Below are 22,639 nucleotides of genomic sequence, written 5' to 3' on the forward strand. Positions count from 1 at the left end.
GCGTGAATGCTATGTACTTTTATTTCCACTGGCCTAACAAGACTGCGCATTTTGTAGATGAGGAAACTGAGTCACAACAAATAATTGCTGAACTTCTTGGGGTCACAGGCGTTGAAGTGGCTTTGAGCCACCCACTCGGACCACCCTTGGCTGCAGCCTCAGGCCCCAGATCCCTCCCACTCCATCGGAGCCAGCCCTTGGCCCCTTCCTGCCCAGTGCCACAGGAGTCTTGAAGAACGGCGCAAACGCCCGGTCGCTGCTTGGAGAGATGCTCGGGTAAGAGTAAGCAGGACAGCATACAGTTGAACCAACACGGGTCTGCAAACAAGTTCCCGAATAGGACGCGCTCGTGCGCACGCGCGGGCACGCTCATGGGCGGGACCTCGACCTCAGGTCCCGCCCAGCCGCCGTACGTTTCCTCTTCCGAGGAGAGGCGGGGCCGCAGCGCTCGCGGGAAACGCGGTCCCGGGTTGCTCGGCTGGCAACAGCGGCGGGAATGGCAAGCCTGGGGAGTTTGGTTCTGCGGCCTTGGATTCGAGAGCTGGTTCTAGGGTCAGAGGCACTCTCAAGCCCGCGGGCGGGGCAGCTGCTCAAGGTGAGTCCCCACCCCGTTCTCAGGGCCCGGAGACCAGTGCTGGGCCCCGTGCGGTGGGTTTGACGCAGGTCGTCGCCGTCAGGTACTGCAGGAGGCCGAGGCCCCGGGCCCGTCCCGCGCTCCCGACACGTCTGAAGGGGCCACGCTACTTGTGTCCGACGGGACCCACAGTATTCGATGCTTGGTGACGCGGGAGGCTCTGAACGCCTCGGACTGGTGAGAGAGGCTCCGCGGAGCCTGGGAAGATTGGAATCCGGTGGGAGAGCACGAGCCTTGAGCCCGAAGTGGGCGGGTTTCAGGAGGGCGGGCCCCAGGCGGGCGGGGCAGTGTTCAGGCAAGCGCGTTAGTGAGGATCGCGCTCGCTGCAGGGAGGAGAAGGAGTTCGGTTTTCGAGGGGCAGAAGGCCGGCTGCTGCTACTGCAAAACTGCGGGGTCCGCGTCCAAGTCGCCGAGGCAGGCGCGGTGAGTGGTGAGGCTGGCTTCGGTGGGTTACTGGGCCCGACTTCCTGACAACTCCTGAAACCCGGTCCCTGAACTCACCCCTCCAGCACGCGGAGTTCTACCTCCAGGTGGACCGCTTCAGCCTGCTGCCCACGGAGCAGCCCCGGGAACGGGTGACTGGTTGGTAAGTGATGCCTCCACCCTCCAGCTGTACTCCCCACCCAGGCCTGGCTGGCGTTGGCATAGGCCTTGGGCTCCTAGTTATATTGACTGCCTCCTACTTCTCCTTCCCAGCAACCAGGACCCGGATGTGCGGAAAAAGCTCTATGACTGCTTGCAGTGAGTTTGGGGTTGGGCTCTTGGGTCAGGTGTGGTTCGGTCAGGGAATGGAAAATCTGTGTTATCAGATAGGCTTCAGGATTTTTTCTCAGGCTTGTTCCCTCTGTTTCTCTAGGGAGCACCTTTCAGAGTCCACCTCCCCCAGTGCAGGTACTTATAGGGGTTGGTCAGTTGCCCATACTCCCTGAAGAGTGATCTCTCCAGCAATCAGCCCTCTGCTTCCTTAATAAGCTCTTCCCCCCCCCCACCCCCCCCAGTTCCTCTTCTTTGAGCTTCAGCCCATCCCCGGGTCCTCTGTCCCTAGGCCTTTCACTGTCCCAACTTCTGGATGAGGTAGAGGAGGACCAGGAGCATCGGGGGGCGCTAGTGAGCCTGGCTGAGAGCTGTCTGATGCTGTCGGGCCCTTGCACAGCACCCCCCCTCACCCGCTGGGCGGCCTCACGCTGCAGAGCCACGGTCAGTCTGGGGCTTCTCTTGGGAAATGTCGGAGTGGGGAGTTGGGCAAGGGCCAAACTGAATGTTCTCATCCTACAGGGAGAAGCTGTGTACTCTGTCCCCAGCCTATGGCTGCACATCTCTGAGAATGACCAGCAAATCCTGAGCTCTCTGGGCCCAGGTCAGAGGTCACAGGGTAAGGAGGATTGGAGAGGTCAAGAGGGGAGTGAGTGCCTGCATGCCCAGTGCCCTCCGTGCTGATAAGCCTCCCCTGACCGCCAGGCCCTGAGCTACCCCCACCACACCCGGCTCTACAGGACCTATCGCTGACTCTCATCTCCTCTCCTCCTTCCTCACCCAGTTCCTCAGGTAAGCTGGTGCTCAGGCCCCATGCTCTTGGTGTTGTCTATCAGTTAGATGCCTGGGCTACACAGGATGCTGTGAAAGCGTGCACAGCTGGGTGGGGAGGTGAACACAGTTCCTGCAGGCCTATGTTCACAGGTCATTCAGCTAGTCTGAGCTGAGAGGTCTGTGCCCATGGTGAGTCCCCTTCCTCCTCAGGAGCCCCTGCCCTACCCAGCCACATGCTGTCAGAGGAAAGTGGTGCCAGTATCAGCCTTCTACCTGCCTTGCCCTTGGCTGCTGCAGACCCAGCGCAGAAGGGCAGCTCCCAGCCCCTGTCAGCCATCTGCTCAGCCCATGGCCCCCTGCCCCCCAGTTCCCCACACCCCAGCCATGTACCCAACTCCCCACCCCTGAGCTGCACCCCAAGTCTGTCACCCCTTGGCCATGCCCCCAGTCTACACCAAGCCCCTGTAACCATGGCCCAGAGACCTAGTCTGGAGTACAAGAAGCTAGAGTTACCCCCTAAGACTCGGCAGCCCTCTCCAAGGACAAGAACCACCAAGGAAGCCCTGGAGTCCAGCTCTGTCTGGGTGAGCATAGCACCCCTTACAACTGGAGGGTAAAATGGGGCTGGGCTGGCCTTGGATGAGGTTAGGGGCCTTTTTGGCCTTTAGGCTGCTTTTTGGCTCCTCTCCAGACACAATACCTGCCCCCTTCAGGACCCCGCAAAGACGCATCGTGACGGTTCTGCCTTCCAATATGAGTACGAGCCACCCTGCCCCTCCCTGTGTGCCCAGGTCCAAGCTGCCAGGTGAGTGCCTGGGGGGTGCCCCCACTCTCTTGGTTACCCGTCCCAGTCTCCATTGGCTTACAACCATGGTTCTCTTCCCAGGCTCCCTCCCCAGCTTGTGGCCTGGGCCTTGCACTTTCTGATGGAGCCACAGCCAGAGGCTGAACTAACCCAGGTGTGAGGGGTCGTGAGCACGTGGGAGGATGCGTGCACGGGTCCGTGCCTGGGGGTGGATAAACAGGGCTTCACACCAGCTTCCTTTAAGTTTTTTAATAAAATAATCTCATGCGGCAGGAAAGGAGAAGGTCAGGGGTTGGGGCCGCCGCCTCTTTGGTCTGTGGCTGGGGATGGTGGGCTCCGCTCAGGGTCTGAGGGCTCTGTAGACTGTGGGGGTAGAGGCTCGGCTCCGAGGCCAGATCCTGCACAGGGAGAGAGGAAGGGTCAGGACTGGAGTGAGCAGGCCTGCCGCCCACCCAACTGGCTCCAGCCCCCTTTACCTATGCTTGGAGATGGAGATGCCTCAAGCTTTGGCCTGCGCTTGAGGACAGGGGAGCGCTGCAGCCGCCGGGGCCGTTCTGAGGGATACAGAAAGACTTGGGGAGGGTTGCTAAGGGCTTGCTGCCTGTCCTCGACCCCCACGCACACTTGCCTTCAGAGCCTCCCCCTTCCCCAGCATCCTCCCACCCCTGGCAGAGGTTGCTTTTGTGGAGGTAGAGCCAGGGCTAGTAGGAAGGGCTTCTCAGACCCTTGCTCCTGGCCTCTGGCTCCCTGATTTCTCAACCCCTCACGCCACTGGTGGCCCCCTCCGAGGACCAGAGCCTCGAAGGGAGCCCCCCCTCCCCCATCTCCTCCTGCACTCAAGCACACATGGAGGTGTCTCCCCTCACCAACAGGGGCCTGGAGCTGGTCCTCATGCACAGACACTGCTCGTCGACCCGCCAAGAGAGGCCTCGGCCTCAGCTGGCCATCTGGGGGAGGCCAGGGTATCAGGGTATGGTCCCAACAGCTGCCCCCGCTCCAGCCCTTGCCTCCCACTTTCAGGGTCTCCAGAGGAGCTGAGTTCCCATCAGGGACTCCTCCAGGCCCTAGCCCAGTATTGGGTGGGGGTTAGGGTACCTGCTTACCTTCATTCCTGGAGCCTAAGCAAGAATCCTCTGGGAGGCCCAGGCTGTCTGGGGAGGGGCTGGCTCTTCGGAGGCTTGGGCTGGGACAAGGGGAGGGGGGGCCTGGACCATCCTGTTGACCCCAGCCACGGCCCCTGAGCTCTGCATTCAGCTGCTGCCCTAGTGTCTTCCAGGTGGCAGACTCGGGCCCCTGGCCCCCTGGACCAGGTCTGCATGAAGGGTCTGCAGGGAGAAAGGTGTCAGCCAAGACCTGGGCCAGGCGTCGGAAGTGAACCTGACCAATGGTTTGATCCCCTCCAGCCTGTCCCTGCATGACCCCGCATGACCCCCAACATATACAGTGGCCCTCACTCACCAGCAGACACAGAGTGGGTGCGGGACTTGATCGAGATGGGAGGAGCCTCTGTGGAACTGTCCATAATGTCACCTGCAAAGGCAGGGCTAGGGGCTTAGGCTTAGTGAGGGGAAGAAAAACATGGCTATTCCCACTCTTCTGCCAGGGAGAGCAAACCCCTTGGGGTCTATCTCCTCCCCAAAAATGTACTGCCCTAGACCAGGGTCCCACTTACCATCCGAGCCAGCCTTCTTGATCTCTCCATCTTTGCTCTGTAGGAAATAGGGAAGTTAAGTTTGATCCTGTCCCACCCTCATGCTAGCCTTGTCCTTTTATTCATTCTTGTTATAACCGCCACTAAATGCCCACCGTGGGCTGGGCAAGAACATGGCAAACCCAGTCCTGGTCCTCTTGGAGCTCAGTCTGTGATGGTGGACAGCTAACACACAGAAGCATATGCAAGCACAGACACAGAAAGTAATTTCTTAATTCTGTGATTCACTTTCTATACCTTAATGTTTCTAAATTCAAGCTGAGTTTCACTTCATTTGTGTTTCTTATTTTCCTGAAGTTATTAAAGGGATAGTCCGTAGGGTGGTGGTTCTTATTAGGAACTGCGATCAGAGAGTGGCATTAGCAGGGGGGCCATGGAAGAGAGTGAAGGAAGGCCCACAGGGAAATACAGGGATGGATGAAGAGGGACCTGGTGTAGCCCATGGGTGGGGATGAGAGGCTGGAAATGGGGCAGGGAGGAGTTCCAGACAGAGGAACCTGTGTAGAGGCTCTGAGATGAACCGGGGTTGAGAGCAGCGAGGTGAAAGCAGTGACCAGGGCTGAGACCCCACTGGGCCTTGAGGCAGGATCAGGAGTTAGGGCAATGTCTTGAGGGAGGAAGCCCCTGGAGGATTTGCTATTTCAAATGCAGATGGCAAAGCCAGATGTCTGTTAGATCATCTGTTAGACCATCCACTTCAAGGAGGAGGTATCAGTGGCCTGGGTCAGGGTAGAAGCCAAGAGAGAAGAAAGGTTGACTCTGATGACTTTTATGGGGAGGGGAAAGAATCGACAGACCTGTCATGAGTCTCCTCCTGGTCACATAAATCACCCACACAAAACAAGCTACGTGTCACTTGCCTCCTCACTTCCCACGTGTGTCCCTTCCCAGCTCACTTGCTTCCTCTTGCCTTCGGCACTCCCGCTGCCTCTGCTCACGCCAATCCTCTGCAGCATCACTTGTACTCGCTGTTCAAAGGTTGGGGCCAGCTCTGTGTCTCCCCGCTCCAGGGGCTGCTGCTGGGGACAGAGATACCTGAGTGGGGAGAGAGCCCACTGCCCTCACTGTTCCTGCAGAGCCTTCACTCCCTGTCACCAGGCCTCACCTTGTCAGGTCTGGCACCCAACGTTGTCTCCTCCTCCTCAGCAGGTAGCAGTATCATGGAGTAGGCCTTGCTTTCCCGAGTGTACCGAGGCCGACTCCTGCGGGTAGGGTCGGGGCTGCTGGTGCCCCCCTCAGCCCCCCCAGCCTCCTCACCACGGCCAGGACGGGCTGGTGGCCGAAGCAAGTCCCCAAGTGTGGTTTTTCGAGAGCGGGGAGCTGCCCCAGGGCTGGTCTCTAGGTCAGGCCGTGACGCACGTGTTGAACGAGGCTTCTTGAAGGCAAAGAGAGTGCCCAGCTTCTTTCGAAGTGTACGGGGGACAGGGGTGGTACCCCCCTCGGCTGCCGGGTCCTCCTCGGGGGCCCAGCTGTGGGGACAGCCAGCAGTAAGTGGGAAGGCCCATGGAGCATTCCACTCTCTCCCACCCCTTGCAATTGCCCCTTACTCACAGGCGATCCTGATGGATCAGCCTTTTGGAGAAGAATTCCTCCACGCCCTCGTCCACACGGGCACTGAGCCCATTCCCTTCCTGCGGCAGGGCCGGGGGCACCTGAGGAACACCACAGGGTTAAGGCTCCTGGCTGAGTGCAACTGTGACTTCTCTCCACCTTCCTTGTCCAACGGCAGGCTCTGGGCAACTCCAGGACTTGGGAGCTGCAGTGACCCTATAGGGCTGCTGACACAAGCTCTCCCACTGTGCAGCTGGTGGGCAGAGATGCTGGTTTCACGTACCCCCCTCGCCTGTAGTTGGCCCTGGACATAACCACTTCACACCCATGCTTGTCCCACAGAGTATCCTAAACACCCTGAACCACCTGGTCAGCAGTAGGCTAGAGCCCACGCACCCGCTGGGTCACACGTTCCCACTTGCCACCCCCTCTGCTCCAAACAGTTCCCTGCAGTACCCTCCACCCCACCCCACCCAGCCTGCTGCCGGCTCAGCGGCGCCTGCTGCTGCGTCAGACCCTCTGGGGGGCCTCAAGCCGGCTCCTCCCCGCCTCTGGCCCCGTGCCCACTGCCCGCGCCAGTACCCAGCCCACACACACACCCGCACCGGACGTGCAGTAAACGCAGGATTGTCCCCACAGCCAGGGGCCCAGCATCTTTCATTAACCCCGGGGGAGGAAGGATAAGACAGACGCCCCCTCTCACACATCTACCCATGCAGCGGCCAACCTGAGGCAGAGTCCTACACCCAAGCGCTCCCCGAACGAAATCCACACACTCGTGACCCTGCATGAGCATGGGGTGGGGGGTTGGCCAAGAAGAAGCCAGAACTCGGCAGTATGACCAGGTGGTCTTGGGCACCCACCTCCCTGCCGGCCATCACCCGTAAGGCGCAGGGCCACTCACGACCCCCAATTTCACGAGCTCTGGAGTGGGGGTAGGGCGCTCACCTGGGGGCCCCCCGGCGGCGGGCGGTGGTGGTGCTGGCGCCGTGGCCGCGGCCGGGCCCGGGTCGGATGGCGCAGGGGCTGCCCGGCGGGTGGCAGGTCCATGCGAGGCAATGGGCCGGCCGGGGGCCCAGGGGCGGCGGGGCTCGGAGAGCCACGAGCAGATGGCCCCGCCTGCGGCTCTGCATCTTCCCCCGGAGCCGCCAGCTCGGGCTCCGGCTCTGGTTCCTCAGCAGCACCTGAGGGGAGAGCACCAGAAGAGCACCAAGCGCCAAGCCCAGGGAGGTGGCAGCGGCGGCGCTAGGGCGGCGGGGGACCCGCCCAGGGCGCGGGGAGGGGCCCGGCTACGCTGCCCGCCCCCCACCCGCCCCTCCCCCGCCGCCGCTGTCCGTGGTGCTGAGCGCGGCCCCGAGCGGCGCGCGGCGCCGCCAAGCATGCGCATCCTGGGGGTAGGGAAGGGGTGGGGGGGGCGGGGAGGTAACGAGGTGAGAGGAGGCTGTGTCCCGGCCCTGGTCTGCTCAGGTCCCACCCTGTACTAACTGACCACAGCGGACCCCAACTTTGCACGCTGCACGGGGGTCCTGGCCCAGCCCACTCAAGGGTCAGGGAGTTCCCGGGACAGGGGTGAATGTACGTGTCCAGGTGTCCAGGTCTAATGGAACTTCAGCCCAACCTGAGTAGCTCTCTTTCCCTGGGCCCTGACTGTGAGTGGAGGGGACCAGGTGAAGACAGCGGTTGGATTCAGGCCACTTCTGTGGAGGACTGTCATCCTGGTGGGGAAGACACAAACTCAGCCTGGGGTGGCGGGGAGCTGCCTCCCCTCCTACACTCCAGAACAAGATGGGAAGATCTAGGGTTCTAGGCCCAGAGTTCTAGGACCACCTACCTTCTGCTCCTCTTCATTCTCCTTTTCCTTCTCCTCAGGGAAGAAAAGACCTTCCAATTCCCCAGGCCCAAGGGGGCTGGGCTCGCCTCCATCTAGTGCCGGTATGACAGGGGGCGTTGCCTCTGTTGCCTGTTGAGCCAGACTCTCCACCTGCAATACCAGGCACCCCAAAGATGGGAGGCAGGGCCTCAGCCATAGTCGTGTCAGTGCAAAGGGAACCCTGAAATACCCCTGGGCTATCTGACCCCAGAAGACATTACAGAACCCCTGCAAGGCAGTGGCTGTGCATGTGCGTGTGCGTGTGTGTGTGTAAGCACGCAGTTCCTGCTCACCAGCCGATCCCGGGCTGCACTGAGACCCGCCACAGCCTGAGCCACAATGCTCTCTGCCAAGGTCCCTGTGACTGACAGGCGCATGTCCCTGACGGCAACAGAGGGCAAGGGTTAGTGTGCTGTCTCTACCCAGCCCAGCCCAGCCCAGCCCTATCCAGCCTACCTGAGCCTCGTGAAGGCATCTTGCAGCAGGTGCTCTGGGAGCAGCTCTGGGAGACCCCCTGAGCCTCCCAGGACCCCCTCTAGCTGCTCCCTCCACCTGGGTCCCTGCAGCATCTGTGGGCAGAGGCTCCTTGTGGTGTCCAGTGTGGTCTGAGTGAAGTCCTGGGCAAAGGTCAGAGCATGGTGAGGGTGTGGCTGGGGCCCAGACCAATTGGCTTGAGGCTCCAACCCTCACAGAACATTGACTCAGGGGATATCACAGGCAAGCCTATGGATGGGGGTCAAGCCTGAATATGGAGGTGGGGCTGGGGCAAGGGCACTATCTCACCTGAATGTCCCGGCGGCAGACCTCGCCCACCTGTCCCAGGAGGCCCTCCAGCTTCTGCCGCAGCTGCCACTGGTGGCTTGGGGAGCTCCCAGCCTCATGTAGAATGGGGAGAATCTGGAGGCCATGGAGGAAAAGGAGTTGCAAATTGACACCTAAGAGGGGAAGGGTCCTTGTAGTGGGAGGGGGTGCTCACACTGAGAGAGAAGTTGGCGTTTTGGATGGCATCCTCAGCCTGGTGCACAGCAGCTTCACCCTGGGGCCCAGCCCCACAGCCCAGCAACTCCACATGCTCCTGCACCGACTGACATAGTTCATTCACTTCCTGGAGGGCAAGAGGAATCAGTCTCAGCCTGGTCCCCTCCCCATCCCCTGACTGCTTCCTTCCCAAGGTCTCCAACAGGGTGAGTGAGGTCCTGAAACTGATACCATCAGGACAGCCACTTAAGGACCCTATCTGTTCAAGGAGGGAGAGCAATGTCTCCTTTAGTTCATTGTAGGTACTTTATATATACTTCCTAAGTGTCCAGAATGGGAAGGAAAAGAGCTGTTAGTCATGTCAGTGTTTTAGAAGTTCAGTCTGTTCATCATCCAGTTAGAGGACAGATTGAGGGATGAAGAGAAATGGGAGTGAGGAGTCATGGAGGAAGGATCAGGGGCAGAGAAGGATGGCTGGGGTGGGAGTAAAGAGTGTGTGTTTGAGAGAGTCGGTCAAGAGGCAGAACCAAGGAGGTCTGTGGGGGCTTCGGTGTGGCCAAGAGAGACATGGACTGAAGCTCTGTCCACAGCATTTGGTGGGTGTGGGCACCAGCGAGATTGGGCTCCAGGGTAGAGAGGAGAGAGAGATGTGGGAGACGATGAGATCACTTGAAGACACAAAATGTGAAGCCCCTGCAGGATGTCTGGGTCACAATGCCTGGGCTCTGGAGCTTGGGAGAGAAGTGTGAATTGGGAATGGATGGATGGGGAACATCTCACCAAGACAAGGTACTGGAGGGAGATGAAGCCAGAAAAAGGGTCACTGGGTTTGGCCACAACAAAGGTCAGTGGAGAGGGGAGGGAAGCCCTGTGAATAGGAAGTCACAGGTGGGGCTACAGTTGGGGGTGGAGAGAAATAATTGAAGATTTTAAAATACCTCCTGTCTTTGACAGGGGAGCCTATTTAAATGCTTTAAGGGAATTCCCTGCAGTCCAGTGGTTAGGACTCCACACTTCCACTGCAGCAGCCCCAGGGTCAATCCCTGGTCCGGGAACTAAGATCCCGCAAGCTGTGCAGAGCAGCCAGAAAATAAAAAAATAAAAATAAAAGGTTTGTAGGAGATACACACTGTAAAGTATTTGCATAGGTGACAGGGCATATTGCTGGCAACATACTCTTAAATAGCTCAGGACAAAAAAAGTTCTGTTTGCTAGTCTTGTAATTTTTCTGTAAGTTTAAAATTAGTTCAAAATTAAAAGAAAGAAAAAAATGCTTTAAAAAAGCAACTAGAAAAAAAAAAAAGCAACTAGGAGTGTTATTTGGGGAAACTATTTCAAGAGTCTTTGGCTCCTCTGCCGATCAAGGAACGGGACTTGTCTGGGACAGCAGGATTCAGGCACCATGGCCCTAGGAAAGTCAGAGCCTCAGACTTATGGAGGCTCTCAGCTACCACAGCTCTCCCCATCCCCTACCTTCTGTGTGTGCTCAACGTCGAGGGAGGGGATTCTGACCTGTTCGGAGGGGTCTGACCCCAGACCTAGTGGCTTCGGGTGGGAGGTGCAGTCAGTAGAAGCGTGGTCTGCGCGGTTGTTCCGCAGGAGACAGGCTTGGATCTGGGCACAAGAGATATTGAGAACTGGTGGGGGGTGGGGCCAAGGCACAGAGGAGGGCGGGGAAGAGAGGGAACCCCCACCTGATGCACGGCACGTGCTGTCAGTTCAGGGCGGCTGCGCTGCGCCTGGGCCACATCGTTCAGTGGCAGAGGCATGGCCTTCAGGCTGCGGTTCTGCTCCAGGGCCTGTGCCACATCCAGCAGGCCCAGAGCAGACGTGTGGTTCCGGTCCCAGACCACAGACCTGGGCCGGGCCAGGGTTCAGTCGGGGGTGGAGCTCTGCAAGGCCCCACCCAACCCCGCTTGCCTTTCCATTCGTCTGGAGCACCCCTGCGCTCCACTTGCTCCGCTTCGTTCAGCTCTGCCCCTTAGCCCAGTAAGCCCCTCCATACACGCCCTCCTCCCCCATTTGGTCCCGTCCCTCTGACCCCGCCCACCGGAGCCTCGTGTTGACCCGAAGCGCCTTGGCCAGCATCTTGGCGCCGGTGTCCCCCATGGCGTTGCCGCTGATATCCAGAGCTGTCAGGTTAGGATTGGCGCCCAGGGCCCGGAGCAGGACGCTGGCGCCCAGTTTCAGTCGCGACTCAGCCACGGACAGAGACTGCAGGGGCTGGGGTTAAGAGAAAGCCATTTGCGGTTGGAGTCAGGGGTCAGCAAGCAAGGCAGGTCAGGGAGCAGGAGTAAGAGGGGTCACAGGGGTCCATCGTCTGAGGATCCTGCATGGTTCTGTGAACTCACACAGTCATCATCCTGCATGAGCTGAACAATCCGGTGCAGGACATCGTCCAGGGTCTCCCTGTGGGCAGGGGCAGCGGTTGGCGGGAGACCCGGGTGGTGGGGTGCTGTTGGGAGGCCCAGGAGTGAGATGGGGGCTCACTTGCACCGGACGTTGAAGTTCCTTCCAAGCGCCACGTGTCGCAGGGACCGACTCCTCCCGATGGCCAGCACCAGAGTCACCATGTCTGAGCCGAAGCCTGGGGGTGGCTCAGGTCAGGCACAAGGCGAGGCTGCGGGGGTGGGAGGGGTGGGAATTTGGAGGATGATGGGAGGATGGGTTTCTGGGCGGCCTCACCATTATCCGCCAGATCCAGGGAGCTCACTGCGCCAGCGTCGCACACTAAGTCTTGAATCACCTGAGCGCCGGCGGAGCGCAGCTGAAGGTGGAAGGTGGAATGAGCTCAGGCCAACAGGCCACAGGTGGGGAGGATTAGGCCCTCAACTGCCCAGCGCTTCCGCCTCGCAGCCCCAGCCCCACAGCCGATGTGTGGGCCCACTGCCCGCTCTCGTCTCTGGGCCGGGCGCTCACCTCACAAGCGCTGAGGTCCAGGTGCAGGTCGTCCATGTGTGTGTTGAGCGCGAGGCCTTCCAAAAGCGCCCTGGGAGGGAATGTCACAGGGGGTGGCGGGAGCTGGGAACAGGGGCCCTAGAGCGCGAATAGCAAGAAGGAAGGCCCAGGATGCCAGGGGGGTCATGGGTGCGATACGAGCGGGGTGAGGTGCTGGAGGCCAGGCCTGGTGGTGGCCGCACAGACGGGGGCCTGGCCGTGGGCAGGGACACTGACCTGAGAGCGTCGGGCGGCAGCTTGCAGCCCGCCAGGCACAGGTACCGAAGCGTCTCGGCGCGGCTGAGGAAGAGCTGCAGCGCGTCCGGCGCAGCCCTGGACTTCCTGGGGCGGGGGAGCGGGAGCATTTGGCTTCCTGGCGTGGGAAGGCGGCTCCCGGCAGAGCCCCACCCTCGCCCCGCCCCGTCCGCCTTACGTGCGGGAGAACACGTTCCTCGAAGCGTCGAGGTGGGTGAGGCTGGCGCAGCAGCCGCGGGACAGCGAGGCAAAGAGCTGCGGGAGGAGCGTGTGGGCTACACTGGCCGGGGGACTGAGCCTCTTCCCGCCCTGCCCTCCAGTCGACCCTTGGGCCTCAGGCCTTGCCAGCCCGACAAATCATCCCCCCCACTGACCACCCCCTCACAGTGTCCAGGGCGGTGTCAGTGCCTGCGAGATTCAGGAACGTCAGAACATTAGGACGGCTCAGGAAACTATAGAGGCCCTGGTGGGAGGATGGAGATGGGAGGGAGGGAGTCAGGGATCACCCCACCAAAAGCTTCCTGACACCCCACTGCCTGCGGCGCCCCCAATCACCGCCCTAAGGATGGCCACTCACCCCATTGTCCTCTGAGGCCCCCAGTGCCCCGGGATTCCCAGAAAGGTCCAAGTGGGTTAGGGCAGAGTCAAAGGCTGCATTGAAAGCCAGCGCCCGGCCCAGAGCCCTCATTCCTGGTGGTGGAGGAGGGGGCTCACAATCAGGCTGCCCCACCTCCCAGCTCCACCTCCCCCAGCCATCCTCAGCCCACCTACCTCGCGGTGTCAACCCAGTCTGCGCCAGGGTGAGTCTTCTCAGGGCTCCAGGATGATGCTCTAGGTGTCTGCTGAGTGCAGCCACGCCTGGAGGATGGGGGCAGCAATATGGGTCTCACCTCCTTCAGCGCCAGCCCCCGGGGGGTTCCCCAGGCTCAGCCGTACCTCGGTCATCCAGCACGTTCCCCGCCAGGCTGAGCTCCCGCAACCCGGAGCTCGTGTGCCCTGCCAGGGCCTGGGCCAGTCGCCGGACAAAGTCTCTGGGGACCAGACCCCAGATGTGAGGCTCTGACCCTGGATTCCCAACTCCTCCCCAGGCCACTAGTCTCTCCATCCCAAGGCCCCAGACTCCCCTCCCCAATCCCTACCCTGTCCCCCCTACCCCCTCAGGCCACAGGTCTCCAGCACCAGCTCCTCCAGGTGGGATGACTGACTCATCATGTGCAGAATCTGTTCCAAGACCTCAAGGCTCTGAGAACCAGAGGATGGGGGGCGCTCAGTGGGCTACACCCTGGCCCCCCAGGCCACGCCCCCACCCCCACCCCCGCCGCCGCCGCCGCGCCTATGCTCTCACCAGCTTCATGTCCACGCAGGAGAGGCACCGGAACCACAGGTTGTAAGACAGGGCGGCCACACTCAAGGCCAGGTCCCTGGGTGGAAGAAAGGGCAGGGGCAGAGCTCAGGGCCCTCCAGCCAGATCCTAGGCCCAGCATCCCCCCTCCATGGAGAGGCTAAGGCCCAGGAATGTGGGTCATGGCATCCTCTTCTCTTCACAGACCTTGCAGGCCACTCACCGACTTCCCAGATGGCTGAAGTCGCCTAGGCTGAAATGGCGGCAGCCCTGACGATGGTAGATGGTGTCCACATCCTGGGTGGGAAGAAAGTACCTCCAACTTACTTGGGATACAAGGCATAGGGAGGGACTCAAAGCACATGGGGGATCAGATGTCTCCAGAGCCTCCAGAGAGGGCCCTACTCTCACCCACTGAATCTCCTCTCGGAAAGGGAAGCCATTGTAGTCACACAGAGCCTCGTATGTCTCCGAAAAGCCACCTGAGTTGGTGCCAGGGGTGTGATGGAGCAGGGGTGGGGGAAAGAGAGACAAAAGGTCAGAGATGGAGGAAGATCAGCCCGAAACTGGGTAGTGGCTGTGCCTTGAGTGGCTCTGTTCAGTTTGTGAGACCTCCAAATCCAGGGGTCAGGATGCAGGAGGGGGTCGGCTGAAAGCCCTGTGTGGCCCCACCTTGGCCCTTACCACAGGGGCTGCTGGGCGAGGTGGCCTCTGAGGGGCTGCTTCTCTCCAGCCGAGCCAGCATGGAGGGGGGCGTGGGCCTCCGGAATAGCTTCCTGAGGAGGGACATGGAGAAGGGGGCAAGGGACTTCTAGGCCCTGGGAGTGAGGTCCCCCACTGCGCCATCCAGAGCACCCCTGGCTGCCCTCCTTCCCCGCCAGCCCCCTCAGTTGCTGGGCCTCACCCAAGGGTGGAGCAAGGGAAGACCTTCCTGATGGCAGCAGCGATGTGCTGGGCCAGCTGTTCCAGGGCAGCCACACCAGGAAATTCCAGGACCAGATCAGGCAGGGATTCCAGCTCAAAGGTGACCTGGGGTGGGTGGGGCAGGGGCTGGGCTCCAAGTGTGGGGCAGGTTGTGGGGAGGGGAAGACCAGACTGCAGGCCCTGGTGGGGCACTAGGGGTCTCACCTGAGGGGGTGTCTCCTGCAGCGCCATGGCCTGGACCTCCAGGTAGCTGAACGTGCAGTCCACCTGCGGAGCGCCTGGGTCAGCCTGGACTAAGGCCTGAGCCCCACCCTCTTGGGAGCCCAGTCCTTTGTGCAGCCTGGATCTCAGAGCTGGACCTGCCTACACTCCAGTCCTGCCTGCTCCCGGGAGCCCAGAGCTGTTGGAAGGGCAGAGCCCGCAAGGACACCACCACAGATGCAGCCCTCATCAAGGAAGCTGCTGGAGGGCAAAGGGGTGGCAGCTGGGCCCTGGGACTCACCCTCAGGGGAAGGCAGGTGTGGAGCAGGTAGGCTCTCCATCGCAGCAGTGCCTGAGGGGAGAGAGTGTCTGACACCCTGGGCAGGGCAAGAGCCTCTTTCTGCCAGGGCCCCAGTGGCCCTCCCAGCCTCTGCCCCCACCATACCAGGACATGACCTTGCTCAGCACCCTCCCGCTCTGGCAGCCAGGTTTTCAGCAGCAGCTCTGCCTCCTTGGGCCACAGGAATCTGGTGATCTCGCCTGTGGAAGGGCAGCCTGCTGGGCAACTGGTCCTCCCATGGAGGTCAATTCATGCCCACGGTCTGTATCGGGCTAGGGGGCCTGGGCTCATCTGTGGGCCAGCGAGGAAGGAGTGGAGTGGATTTCGGCCGCCAAGCCCTCCCGAGGAGCAGAGGGAACCGCTTGCCCGGTGCCACGAGGCACTGGGTGGGCCTCTGCTTTCTGGGGCCGCTCCGCTTCCTCCCAGCCAAGAAGGCGACAAGGGCCAGGGCTTACCTCGCAGCTCGCAGGATATGCCGTCGGGGGTCTGGGCCATGCGGCCGGCCCGGCGGCCGGGTGGCCCAAGGAGCTCCGACGAGAAACGGTAGCGGCGGGTGAGCACAGGAAGCCTGGGGCCTCGGCGCGCACTGCAGCCACCTGCTCCTCCTGCAGCGGAAGGTAAGCGCCGCTTCCTGCCAGGCCGCCCCCGGCCCGGCTCCTCCCTGCCAGGCCTCCGCGGGCTGGGAGAAGTCGCGCGGGTACGACGGTGTAGGAGGGGGGCAGATCCCAGCTGCCCGCCCGCGCCGTCGCTCAGGAGCTACTCCGTTAGGGCAGACCTGGGGAGGGAAGGGAGAGGTGTGGCCGGGAGGGTCTCGCGTGTCGCGTGCCTCTTTCGGTTCCTACCCCACTACTTCCACCCCGCGCCACAGTCCCCGCCGCGAGCACCAGGGGGCGCCGCCCGCTCGGAGATCTCTGCGGCCCGCCTCGGTCCATCCCCTCCAAAGCCCAGCGGGGAAGATGGACAGCACTTAGGACGCAAGGGGCGTCTGTTCAGAAAGGAGCATCGGATCCCTCCTAAACCTGGAGGGCCCTATCTGTTGCTCCTAACCTGGAGTCCCTCAACCCGTCGGAGAGTCACAAACTGTTGACAGGGTGGAAAAAACACCAGATGGGCCCCACAGCCTTCTCTGCGGCAGAGGTTCCTTAGCTTTCATCAAGTTCAAGCTGGGTCAGGGCCAGAAGATGGGGGTGTACCATCAGGGGGCAGCCAGCCCCAAGGGCTGCAGGGAGGGGTGGAGTGACTCATGAGCAAGGCAATGTATGTGTGTGTGGGGTCCTCTCATGTCTGCATTCTCCCTGAGCTGGAGAGAGTTTGAGGAGGGGGGAACCACTAGGAGAGAGGCCGAGGAGGCCATCAGGTCATGGGATGCATGATACCCTATAAAAGACCAGGGACCTAGGGACTTCCCTGGTGGTGCAGTGGTTAAGACTGTGCGCTCCCAATGCAGCGGGCCCGGGTGCAACCCCGGGTCAGGGAACTAGATCCCACGTACATGCCACAACCAAGGAGCCCGCCTGCTGTAACCAAGACCCGGTGCAACCAAATAAATAAATAAAATAAATATTAAAAAAAACAAAACCAGGGACCTAGATTCCTGAGGGTTCACAGGAGGGGATTCCATTTTTTTCTTCTATTAGTCTAATTAAACTCTATGAGATAAGGAACAGCCCTCTACCCTGCCCACAGCTCAGCCAGGCAGAGGTGAAACAACCTGAGAGGAGGTGAGAGACACTGGGCAGAGTCTCTTGGTTTCTTTCCCATCTCCAGCTACCCCTCCTCACCTTGAGGCCTGGAGACAGTGGGAGCATTTTCCAGTCATCTGACTACCACCATCCCCCACAAAATCTCATCTCCCTTTGCTGAGGTCCACCATAGATTAGGACAAAGTAGAAATTGAATAGTAACAACTTGGAGGAAGCCCCCTTCCCTAAAGCAGCAGGGCCAGGTGTGATAGCCCAGGGCCGACAGGGCAGGACTCAGCCGGAGAGGGTGCTGAGTTCCTGCCAACAGAGGTGAGAGGATGTCCTGCTCTGCTGCCTCCCAACTTGAGAGAGAGTTCAGGTTAAGACTCTCACAAGAGACCACACAGAACCCACCAACTGCTTCTAGGGTGCGAGCTCAGCAGCTCTCACACACAGTATGGCCAAGTGGCCAAGAATGAAGGTTCTGAAAGCACACTGCCTGAATTCAAGTCCTGACTCCACCTCTTACTGGCTGTTTGACACTGAGTAAGTCACAATCTTTCTGCGCAACCAGTTCCTGTTTTGTAAGCTGGAGCTATTAACTTACCTTGAAGTGTAAGGATTAAATGTTTACAGAGGTGCTCACAACAGTGGCTGGAACTCAGGGAACACTCACATTTGCCAAGTCTTACCAGGGCAACCTTAAGACTCCAGAACAGAAGGATAGAAAACCCCCCTCACTGGGATTTTTCTGTTTCGAATGACAAGAATGAGAAATACAAGAGGGAATAAGTGCCAAAGGGTTCGAGCTGCTCCCAGGTGGAGGGCGTCTTGAGACCAACAGCTGCACTGGAGGCATAAGCCCCTGTCTAGTGAGTGCTGTGAGGACAAGCAGGGGGCTGCGGAGGAGGAAACCAGGATCAGCCTGGAGATTAGGATGGGGGGCCAGGCTAGCCACACATCTCCGTAACTGCTGGCTGTCAGGGTGGCGGTGACAGAACAAGCATAACTGCTATCAGAGACCAAGTGGGACTCAGCTCCCACAAGTGAGTGACTCATGAGAGGGAGAGACGCCTTCAACTTGTTCAAGACTGTCTCTGTGTTCTAGACAGCATGACACTCCGTGGGTGCTCAGGAAATGCTAAAAGCTCATAATGAGGAATAAGCCCCGCCTGCACAGGGTGACAGGCCAGGCTGCAGCTCCCAGAACTGCCAGGAGGCTCCCGTCTCCCGTGTGGAGTAAGAGTGTGAAGGTTTCACATTCAATGGAGTCACACAGGATGTATCATGGGGCTATGCCAATGGAGGAATCTCCTTCCGGCCTTAGCTGCATCACAATGTCACTTTTCTTGCCCCCTCCCCAACCCAAACCAACCTACTTGTAAACAATTTGAATATATACAATTAGAACAGAAAAGCTATGCTGAAGATACAGATAAACTGCTTGCTGTTCTATGAAGAGATTTTCTGTTATACTTAAAAAAAAATTGTTGGGACTTCCCTGGTGGCGCAGTGGTTAAGAATCCGCCTGCCAATGCAGGGGACATGGGTTTGAGCCCTGGTCCGGGAAGATCCCACATGCCGCGGAGCCACTAAACCCGTGTGCCACAACTACTGAGCCTGTGTGCCACGACTACTGAAGCCCCCACGCCTAGAGCCCATGTTCCGCAACAAGAGAAGCCACAGCAATGAGAAGCCCGCACACCACAATGAAGAGTAGCCCCCGCTTGCCACAACTAGAGAAAGCCTGCGTGCAGCAATGAAGACCCAACTCAACCAAAAAAATAAATAAATAAAATTAATTAAAAAAAAATTGTTTTGGGGGGTGGGGGTGGGGCGGCTGTGTGGCTTGCAGGATCCTAGTTCCCCGACCAGGGATCAAACCCGGGCCCCCTGCAGTGGAAGCGCAGAGTCCCAACCACTGGACCACCAGGGAAGGCCCTATGCTTAAAATTTTTAAAAAGCTATGTGGCCACTGAAACAACTCTGGTAGGGGGTGCTCTGGTTCCTGGTGGCAGTGGGGGTTAGCCCATGCCTGGGATGGAGACCAAATGCCCTGACAGCCTCGGGCCACTAACATTCAGTCCAAGTTGCTGATTGCCTGGTTCACAGTCCCAAGGCTCCTGACGATACCGATTTTTCTGGGAGACCCGACTGTATGGATACCACAAACCAGCTGAAGCCTTCACACAGCTTCTCCACTGTTACTTACTTTTCACTGAAAACTGGAATTCTGGTTAAAAAACCCTATAATTATCTCGAGATCATAAAAGCTATTTATGACAAACCCACAGCCAATATAATACTCAACGGTGAAAAGCCGAAAGCCTTCCCACTAAAATCTGGAAGAAGACAAGGATGCCCTCGCTCACCTCTTCTATTCAACACAGAATTGGAAGTTCTAGCCACAGCAAACAAGAAAAAGAAATAAAAGGTATCTAAATTGGGGGACTTCCCTGGTGGTGCAGTGGTTAAAAGCCGCCTGCCCATGCAGGGGACACGGGTTCGAGCCCTGGTCCGGGAAGATCCCACATGCCACGGAGCAGCTAAGCCCGTGCACCACAACTACTGAGCCCGTGTACCACGACTACTGAAGCACATGTGCCTAACAAGAAGCCCCCGCAGTGAGAAGCCTGCGCACCGCAACAAAGAGTAGCCCCCGCTTGCCTCAACTAGAGAAAGCCTGCGTGAAGCAACGAAGACCCAACGCAGCCAAAAATAAATTTTTTAAAAAAGTATCCAAATTGGAAGGGAAGAGGTAAAACTGTCATTATATGCAGATGATATGATACTATATATAGAAAACCCTAAAGACTCCACACAAAAACTACCAGAACCGATAAATGAATTCAGCAAGATACAAGATTAACATACTGGTTACACTTCTTTACACCAACAAGGAAATATCACAAAGGGAATGTAAAAAAAATACCTTTTAAAATCGCAATCCAAAAAATAAAATACTTAGGAATAAATCTCACCAAGGAGGTGAAAGACTTACAGGCTGAGAACTATAAAACATTAATAAAGGAAACTGAAGATGATTCAAAGAAATGGAAAGATACCCCATGCTCTTGGATTGGAAGAATTAATAATGTTAAAATGGCCATACTACCCAAAGCAATCTACAGTTTTAATGAGACCCCTATCCAGTTACCCATGATATTTTTCACAGAACTAGAACAAATAATCCTAAAATTCATGTGGAACCATAAAAGACCCAGAATTGCCAAAGCGATCCTGAAGAAAAAGAACAAAGCAGGAGGCATAACCCTCCAAGACTTCAGACAATACTACAAAGTTACAGTAATCAAAACTGGCATAAAAACAGACATATGGATCAATGGAACAGAGTAGAGAGCCCAGAAATAAACCCAAAGCTTCAGTCAATTTATCTTTGACAGCGGAGGCAAGAGAATATATAATGGGGGTTTCTCTGGTGGCGCAGTCGTTAAGAATCCGCCTGCCAATGCAGGGGACATGGGTTCGAGCCCTGATCTGGGAAGATCCCACATGCCACGGAGCAACTAAGCCCGTGCGCCACAGCTACTGACGCTGCGCTCTAGAGCCCACGAGCCACAGCTACTGAGCCCGTGCACCACAACTACTGAAGCCCACATGGCTAGAGCCCATGCACCACAACTACTGAAGCCCACATGGCTAGAGCCCATGCTCCACAACAAGAGAAGCCACCACAATGAGAAGCCCACTCACCGCACCGAAGAGTAGCCCCCCGCTCACCGTAACTAGAGAAAGCCGTGCACAGCAATGAAGACCCAACGCAGCCAAAAATAAATAAATTAAAAAAAATATATATATATATATATAATGGGAAAAAGACAGTCTCTTCAGCAAGTGGTATTGGGAAAGTTGGACAGCTGCATGTAAATCAATGAAGTCAGAACACACTCTCTCGCCATACACAAAAATAAACTCAAATGGCTTAAAGACTTAAACATAGACATGACACCATAAAACTCCTAGAAGGGAACATAGGCAAAACATTCTCTGACACAAATTGTACCAATGTTCTTAGGTCAGTCTCCCAAGCCAATAGAAATAAAAACAAAAATAAACAAATGGGACTTAATCAAACTTACAAGCTTTTGCACAGCAAAGGAAACCATAAGAAAACTGAAAAGACAACCTATGGAATGGGAGAAAATACCTGCAAATGATGTGAATGACAAGGGCTTAATTTCCAAAATATACGAACAGTTCATACAACTTAACAAAGAAAAACAAACAACCGAAGCTAAAAATGGGCAGAAGACCTAAATAGCCATTTCTCCAAACAAGAAACACAGATGACCATATGCACATGAAAAGATGCTCAACATCACTAATTATTAGAGAAATGCAAACCAAAACTACAATGAGGTACCACCTCACACCAGTCAGAATGGCCATCATTATGAAGTCTACAAATAACATGCTGGAGAGGGTACGGAGAAAAGGGAACCTTCCTACACTGTTGATGGGAATGTAAGCTGGTGCAGCCAGTATGGAGGTTCCTCAGAAAACTAAACCATAATTCAAAAAGATACACGCACCCCTATGTTCAAAGCAGCACTATTTGCAACAGCCAAGACACGGAAACCACCTAAATGTCCATCAACAGATGAATGGATAAAGAAGATGTGGTACGTATATACAGTGGAATACTACTCAGCCATAAAAAAGAATGAAATAATGCCATTTGCAGCAACATGGATGCAACTAGAGATTATCATGCTAAGTAAGTCAGAAAGACAAATACCGTATGATATCACTTATATGTGGAATCTAAACTATGACACGAATGCACTCATCTATGAAACAGAAACAGAATCACGGACATAGAGAACAGACTGGTGGTGGTGGTTGCCAAGTGGGAGGGGGGATGGGGGAGGGATGGAGTGGGAGGTTGAGGTTAGCTGATGTAAGCTTTTATATATAAAATGGATAAACAACAAGGTCCTACTGTATAACACAGAGAACTATATTTAATATCATATGACAGGGGTCTTCCCTGGCGGTGCAGTGGATAAGACTCTGTGCTCCCAATGCAGGGGGCTCAGGTTTGATCCCTGGTCTGGGAACGAGATCCCACATGCATGCTGCAACAAAGAATTCGCATGCCACAACTAAGGAGCCCACCTGCCACAACTATAGACCCGGTGCAACCAAATAAATAAAAATGAAAAAAAAATCCTATGATAAACCATAATGCAAAGTAGTATTAAATAAAAAAGAATGTATATATAACTTAATCAACATAACATACTGTAAATACTTCAATTAAAAAAAATTAACAAACAAAAAACCTATAATTAGTGGCCAAAGCTTTCATCTAAAAGGGGCTTGCCAAAGGAATCTACCCAGAAATGGCCAACAGCAGCAAAATGGTATTACACTAATGCATAAACTTCCTAACACACTCCCTTTCCATCCTGCTTCCTAGGTGCTAACAAGCAGCTGTGCTATCTAGGACTCTCTCCCCACAGCCTGGTGGTGGCACATCTGTCTCCCTTTCAAATGAACTTCTCTAGAGCAGACTGGGCCCAGCTTCTCTCTGTTCCCCTGCACTTGGCAGAGCTCAATGTATTTTGATCCCAGCTCTCCTTGAGCTGAGATCTCGAGGCCAGAGATTCCCATCAGCCCCTTCTCCTCTAAGCTCTGTGACCCACCTGCTCTACCACAGGCAACCGGCTCTTCAGTTGGATCATGGGGCTGGCAGCTGTATACACTCACCTCTCTACTCACATACCACTTTTGGGGCACTGAAACTTGCAGCAGGATGCACTCAATATTCCATCACCTGCCAAGATCATCTCTCATTTGCTAGAGAGGAAGTGGTCATCCTGGAAACATAGCTTGCGTCTGAAGGGCGAGGAGGCCTG

The 22,639-nt window shown here is 57.0% G+C and overlaps 2 protein-coding genes and 1 long non-coding RNA gene across 16 annotated transcripts; 2 read left to right on the forward strand and 1 right to left on the reverse strand.

The window, feature by feature from the left end:
- The first annotated feature begins 463 nt into the window (after nt 1-463).
- Nucleotides 464-3,198, forward strand: ACD (ACD shelterin complex subunit and telomerase recruitment factor). The gene is made up of 12 exons (XM_033844154.2): nt 464-595; nt 678-811; nt 964-1,057; nt 1,144-1,220; nt 1,331-1,375; nt 1,491-1,525; nt 1,680-1,831; nt 1,910-2,006; nt 2,093-2,179; nt 2,372-2,745; nt 2,875-2,966; nt 3,048-3,198. Exons 1-12 carry the CDS (start codon nt 497-499, stop codon nt 3,124-3,126), a joined length of 1,365 nt encoding a protein of 454 aa, XP_033700045.1. The 5' UTR covers nt 464-496; the 3' UTR covers nt 3,127-3,198.
- A 2-nt stretch (nt 3,199-3,200) lies between these two features.
- On the reverse strand, nt 3,201-15,661 carry CARMIL2 (capping protein regulator and myosin 1 linker 2). 11 transcript variants are annotated; one of them, XM_033844153.2, is made up of 39 exons: nt 15,531-15,661; nt 15,181-15,275; nt 15,037-15,087; nt 14,739-14,801; nt 14,515-14,639; nt 14,295-14,386; nt 14,022-14,092; nt 13,834-13,907; nt 13,614-13,689; nt 13,422-13,510; nt 13,205-13,299; nt 13,040-13,126; nt 12,846-12,958; nt 12,654-12,731; nt 12,447-12,523; nt 12,251-12,355; nt 11,996-12,065; nt 11,762-11,843; nt 11,567-11,663; nt 11,428-11,485; nt 11,127-11,299; nt 10,771-10,933; nt 10,589-10,690; nt 9,075-9,203; nt 8,882-8,995; nt 8,555-8,715; nt 8,392-8,479; nt 8,060-8,209; nt 7,808-7,943; nt 7,177-7,412; nt 6,229-6,329; nt 5,783-6,146; nt 5,574-5,696; nt 4,639-4,675; nt 4,425-4,496; nt 4,070-4,291; nt 3,833-3,913; nt 3,443-3,520; nt 3,201-3,364 (listed from the first exon to the last, which is right to left on the reverse strand). In XM_033844153.2, exons 1-39 carry the CDS (start codon nt 15,568-15,570, stop codon nt 3,252-3,254), a joined length of 4,281 nt encoding a protein of 1,426 aa, XP_033700044.1. In that variant the 5' UTR covers nt 15,571-15,661; the 3' UTR covers nt 3,201-3,251. The 11 variants fall into 11 exon arrangements, 9 of the variants coding, with proteins under 9 accessions (XP_033700044.1, XP_073652989.1, XP_073652990.1 ...); XM_073796888.1 differs by having other exon boundaries at nt 12,846-13,126; nt 13,834-14,092; XM_073796889.1 differs by having other exon boundaries at nt 12,846-13,126; nt 15,037-15,275.
- Nucleotides 13,086-16,076, forward strand: LOC141277250 (uncharacterized). 4 transcript variants are annotated; one of them, XR_012328311.1, is made up of 4 exons: nt 13,086-13,652; nt 13,816-14,634; nt 14,760-15,692; nt 15,944-16,076. It is a non-coding gene; the product is annotated as an uncharacterized lncRNA (long non-coding RNA). The 4 variants fall into 4 exon arrangements; XR_012328313.1 differs by having other exon boundaries at nt 13,816-13,911; XR_012328312.1 differs by having other exon boundaries at nt 13,816-13,889.
- Nucleotides 16,077-22,639: the final 6,563 nt, after the last annotated feature.

This window comes from Tursiops truncatus, chromosome 19 (assembly GCF_011762595.2).
Source record: "Tursiops truncatus isolate mTurTru1 chromosome 19, mTurTru1.mat.Y, whole genome shotgun sequence".
In the NCBI taxonomy this organism is placed as follows: Eukaryota; Metazoa; Chordata; class Mammalia; order Artiodactyla; family Delphinidae; genus Tursiops; species Tursiops truncatus.

Excerpts from the sequence above, each read along its gene's own strand:
- CARMIL2 (XM_073796885.1), bottom strand. The coding sequence starts at position 15,570 with ATGGCCCAGACCCCCGACGGCATATCCTGCGAGCTGCGAG. Across the intron at positions 14,640-14,738 it reads TGCAGGAGACACCCCCTCAG|GTCACCTTTGAGCTGGAATC; the intron begins GTGAGACCCCTA and ends CACCCACCCCAG. Across the intron at positions 8,716-8,881 it reads TCTGCCGCCGGGACATTCAG|GACTTCACTCAGACCACACT; the intron begins GTGAGATAGTGC and ends ACCTTTGCCCAG.
- ACD (XM_033844154.2), top strand. The coding sequence starts at position 497 with ATGGCAAGCCTGGGGAGTTTGGTTCTGCGGCCTTGGATTCGAGAGCTG. Across the intron at positions 1,221-1,330 it reads CGGGAACGGGTGACTGGTTG|CAACCAGGACCCGGATGTGC; the intron begins GTAAGTGATGCC and ends TCTCCTTCCCAG. Across the intron at positions 1,526-1,679 it reads GTCCACCTCCCCCAGTGCAG|GCCTTTCACTGTCCCAACTT; the intron begins GTACTTATAGGG and ends CTCTGTCCCTAG.